Source organism: Pollachius pollachius, assembly GCF_949987615.1.
Source record: "Pollachius pollachius genome assembly, chromosome: 3".
In the NCBI taxonomy this organism is placed as follows: domain Eukaryota; kingdom Metazoa; phylum Chordata; class Actinopteri; order Gadiformes; family Gadidae; genus Pollachius; species Pollachius pollachius.
The window spans coordinates 45,434,307-45,439,306 of NC_136936.1; the positions used below are offsets into that span (position 1 = coordinate 45,434,307).

The following is a 5,000-nucleotide window of genomic DNA, read 5'->3' on the forward strand; positions in this document are numbered from 1 at the left end:
TCTGCCTCTATGGTTATTTCAAGAGATGATTTATTGTTTAATTCTAGTGAGAATTATGCGATTCATTCAGCTGGAGCAGTCAGCCATTCCGGGGATGAATCTGGAAACGAAAACAGACGGAAAAGTGCGGTAAGGGAGGGCTCTCCTGTGTGGACATGCCCAAAAAAGAGTGGCCAAATGTACCAAATTCAGCATCCAATTAGGACTTTCCATTACAGTGAGGCATTATATAACCACAAAAGTAATATACGTGGAATGATTTGATGTTCTGCTTAACAGGAGAGATATTGTAGACATGTAGAGATGTTCAGAAGCATTTTCGTACAGGCCTGTGTACTACCATTATGATTGCATCAATCTGATCTAAAGCGACTCACAACGCGATCCGGAATCGTGGTAATTAAGGAGCGTCTTGCTTAACGATGCCTCCAGGTAGACTGCAGCCATCGGGTTTTGAACCCAGATTGACCACTCCCACCCATATGGATATCCATGTAACCCACAGAGAGGGAAGAAAAGGCCCCGGATGCGCTCTGAGAACACCACGCAGGCCCGGGGTAAGACGAGCCCAGGCAGCCCAGGAAGAGCAGGTGGCAGGCGGGGGAGGCGGCGCCAAGTGCAGGCCGTCAGCCTGTTTGAGGTGGTCACCATGGGACGGGGCGCCATGCAGGTGAGATGTACTGTAAGCCGCTGCTGGGTTTGGACCCTCCTAGCCACCTTCTCCTCCGACTCCCTATGATCATGTTTAAAACGTTTTCTTGTTCCTGAAAGCACTTAATAACTAACCTTTTTGCAATGGAGATGCACATCTTTTCTGGTTGTGCGCATTTTTTTAGTCCTGAGACGCTGGGGGAGAATGAAGGACCTCTGGTGTTGTGGTTCTCCACACAGACGGTGATTGGCGATTGGATCGAGACTTATGCGATGGACAGGGACATGGCCCTCTTAGATCTCATCAGCTTTTTCATTCAGTGCTCCGGGTGCAAAGGCAAGCACGCACACACACGCACACACACACACACACACACACACACACACACACATGCACACACAAATACACAGACATAAGAACACATGCACACACACACACACACACACACACACACACACACACACACACACACACACACACACACACACACACACACACACACACACACACACACACACACAGCAATTGGCCTGAGTCACTTCTCCTGTCTGTTTACAGGGGTGGTCACAGCCGAGATGTGTCAGAGCACCCGGGTTCAGGACTGCGGTGACATCTTGAGCAAGATGGTGGAGAAGGTGGACGAGGTGAGAGAACTCCTTTCTTATGGGTTCCTCTCATGCAGTATTGTATTTGCTGATTCTAACTGAAGCTGCCTTGCCGGTTGTGTGTGTTTGTGCGTGTGTGTGTGTGTACCAGGAATCTGGTCTGCAATATAAGAAGTTCATGGCGTTCCCCTGGATTCTTACAGTCACCTGGCCTATGGACATGGTCTGTACCTTCTTTTAGTTTTTAAAAATGTTGTTGTACTATTTTTGCCACACAAGGACCGTAAACTGCAAAAATGTTTTCATGTCTGTTCTCATATGTTTCACAAAAATCCTTCACTGAACAGGATATGTTTTGAATAAGAATAAATACATTTTCCGACGTATTTGCACGCAAGGTATTATCAAACGCCATGCAGTGATACATAAAGATGCATGTATTTTGTTAGATGAAGATTCTTACTTTGTTCCAAAAAAGCCTTACCTGTTTGGACCTGTCTCTGATGATCAGATGACCTCCACCTCTCTCTGCTGCAGGACTGCGTGGAGTACCCTCTGATCCAGTCGGGTCCGTATGGCCGCTGGTTCCACTCGGAGTTCGGTGACTTTGTGTCGGTATTGGTGTCCCAGTGTCAGCACCGCGTCGTGTTCGACGGCTACCTGATGAACGCCCTGGTGTCCCTGCTCACGGAGCTCTCCGACTCCTGTGTGCGGGCCTTCAGACACACGTGCACACTGGCAGGTAGAGTCCCTCACTGGGATTGATGGCTCAGTCGGTTGACCGTGCAGGGGAATGGTCTTGGTATGTTGGTGCAAGGGAAAAATATAAAATATAATGTGGGACGAACAGAAATGGTTATACATTAAAACATACCCAATAATAATGTTTTGGATATTCTGTTGCCGTAATAATGTGAACGAATCAACAATCAATCATTACGAACCAGTATTGACCAGGCGCTCATGAGTGAGAGTGTTAATCAGTGTGATTTAGAGGAAAAGAGACACCATTAAAACTCACAGAAGAAAAGCGAAACCTTCAACTCCTATATTGACAACACGTCAAGTAACAAGTCTTTGGTTTCATGATCGTTATTATTAAAATGATTACAACTCGAAGGGCCCTCAAACACACACACACACACACACACACACACACACACACACACACACACACACACACACACACACACACACACACACACACACACACACACACATCCATTCTGAATGAAACCCCATGCATTCCATTGGTGGTCCCTCTCTGATCTGGTCCTCCTCCTCGTAGCCGTGAAGATTCTGAGCGCCCTGGTTGCCGTGGCGCTGAGCCTGAGCACAGCGATGGAGAACTCCCAGAAGCTGCACGGCGTGGAGAGGAGGAAGACCCCCGGGAGGCAGGGCAGCCCCCGACTGGACAGGATGAAGAAGAAGATTGCTGAGGTGCCTGTGTGTGTGTGTGTGTGTGTGTGTGTGTGTGTGTGTATGCCTGTCTTTGACTGTGGATGTGTGTGTGCATGTGTGTGTGTGTGTGTGTGTGTGTGTGTGTGTGTTTGTGTGTGTGCCTGTCTTTGACTGTGGATGTGTGTGTGCATGTGTGTGTGTGTGTGTGTGTGTGTGTGTGTGTGTGCCTGTCTTTGACTGTGGATGTGTGTTTGCATGTGTGTGTGTGTGTGTGTGTGTGCGTGTGTGTGTGTGTGTCCGTGTCCGTGTGCATTGGAATGACATTTAGAGAAAATTATCACACTATCACTTTGCTATAAGCTTTTTTGTTGGTTTGTTTGTTGTTTGCTACTAAGGCCTACAAAGCACCGCAAAATAGCAAATACGCTCTAGAGATATGGGTACATGATACTTTGACTTGCATACTAGTGCAACACACCTTTCAGTCCCTTGCGATTTTAAATTCAAAGCGGAAATCATGATTTTATATATTGCAGTAAAGGAAAAGGGAAAGATTTAGAAATGCATTGGATGCGGCAGAAGGGCCTTCACTGTCGTCCTGATGGTTCCTCTTACAGCTGCAGGAGAAAAGGTCGGAGATAGAGAGTATCATGGACACCATCTTCAAAGGAGTGTTCCTCAAGAGATACCGGTGAACCCCTTTCTGGATCCTCATCGCAAGGCACTCTATCGCCGCCATCGTTTTGCACTTTGAGCAAGCCGTACATGTCACTGACTGTGTGTGTGTGTGTATGTGTGTGTGTGTGTTCGTGTGTGCGTCTATAGGGACGTGCTGCCAGAGATCCGCTCCATGTGTACAGAGGAACTGTGTTCGTGGATGAAGCTCTACAGCACTGCATTTCTCACTGACAGCTACCTCAAATACATAGGCTGGATGTTGCACGATAAGGTAAACGCAACCTATGTAAAATCCTGACACGCCATGAATCAAGCTGTGGTGTACTTCGATACTTCCCAATTGTGAGTGTGAGCCATGCTATAGGTCGTACAGCTGTACTCACCGTACTGCGGAGCTCTGCATCAACGCGTCTACCATGATCTGTTTGTTGCCCCCAGGTACCAGAAGTGCGTCTCAAGTGTGTGCTGGGCCTGCAGGGTCTGTACGGAGACCCTCTTCTGTTGACCAAACTAGACCTGTTCACCAGCCGCTTCAAAGTGAGGGAAACACCTTTTGTAGACTGACATATATCACGCATATATATATATCTTCACTATACCCAAAACCCACACATAAGGTGAGGCTGCCGTCTCCTAATATACTTATAAGCTCTACTTTAACGGACATTCTGAGCACATTTTTCCTCACTTTTACAAAGTGAGGAAAGGCTTCATTTATTTCATCACTCTTTTGTTAACTAGATCGTTCCGTACATTTCCCTTCTTTTGGTATTCGTATTCATTGTTGTATTGCACTAATTATATTTGATTATTTTATTATCGTATGTTTTGTAAAGCACCTTCAACCAAAACATTCTTGTGTGAAATGCTCTACAAAGTGCGATAAAGTTGCGTTGAATTGCCTTTCAGGACAGGCTCATCTCCATGACGCTGGACAGGGACAACGAAGTAGCGCTGCAGGCTATGAAGCTCCTCGTTCTCATTTCCAAGTGAGTGAACATACCTCCAGCCCCCCCTATTCCCTCCCCCCCATCCTCCCCTCACCCCCCCACCCCTCACCCCCCTGGTTGTTTTTCCTCTCCACATCCCTGCTCCTCCTGTGCTCCGGCCCCCAGGTCGTGCGAGGAAGTGCTGGAAGAGGAGGACTACCAGCAGCTGTATCGGTTTGTCTACTCCTCACAGCGGCCCCTGGCGACCCTGGCGGGGGAACTGCTTTACTCGAGGTAAACCGCTGAACCCCACGTGGGTCCACTGTGGGGAAACAACCTCAACATCAATCTCAAACAGAGAGGTTCTCATCTCTGGCCTCGCTGCCCTGACGTCTGAGGGGCTGTTTTGTCCCGCAGGCTGCTCAACGTCCCCGCCCCTGGGTCTGAAGGTCAGGAGGGGGCCCGCGACGGGGCAGCACGCGGGCAGGACGTGCACACGGAGCGGACCCTGCTCAGGCTCCGGGCCCTGTTGACCTTCTACATGCAGTCTGAGGTGAGGCGTGAGGGACAGAGGGATTCCACCAGGGGGCTGGAGGAAAAAAACACCAATTGTCCTGTCGTTGTTCTATTGGCGTAGTCTTCCCGGAGACAGGATTGGCTCGAGCGTGTTGGATGAAGGCGCACCCACCCAGGATGTGTTCTTTAATGGTGGTGTCCGTCGTGCGTCCACAGCTC

General features: G+C 48.7%; 1 protein-coding gene across 2 annotated transcripts in view; it reads left to right on the plus strand.

The window, feature by feature from the left end:
* The window catches only part of LOC307073496 (cohesin subunit SA-2), a 15,960-nt gene that overhangs the window by 2,009 nt on the left and 8,951 nt on the right, over positions 1-5,000 (plus strand). The window contains exons 3-16 of one of the 2 annotated variants that reach the window (XM_079733358.1): positions 48-129; positions 506-670; positions 892-988; positions 1,211-1,296; positions 1,409-1,480; positions 1,795-1,999; positions 2,546-2,697; positions 3,276-3,349; positions 3,484-3,607; positions 3,775-3,873; positions 4,246-4,325; positions 4,452-4,559; positions 4,683-4,818; positions 4,998-5,000. The exon at positions 4,998-5,000 is cut by the window's right edge and continues 115 nt beyond it. In XM_079733358.1, coding sequence (XP_079589484.1) covers positions 48-129; positions 506-670; positions 892-988; positions 1,211-1,296; positions 1,409-1,480; positions 1,795-1,999; positions 2,546-2,697; positions 3,276-3,349; positions 3,484-3,607; positions 3,775-3,873; positions 4,246-4,325; positions 4,452-4,559; positions 4,683-4,818; positions 4,998-5,000 — 1,483 coding nt within the window. The remainder of the gene's footprint in view (positions 1-47; positions 130-505; positions 671-891; positions 989-1,210; positions 1,297-1,408; positions 1,481-1,794; positions 2,000-2,545; positions 2,698-3,275; positions 3,350-3,483; positions 3,608-3,774; positions 3,874-4,245; positions 4,326-4,451; positions 4,560-4,682; positions 4,819-4,997) is intronic. The other variant, XM_079733359.1, reaches the window with a different exon arrangement.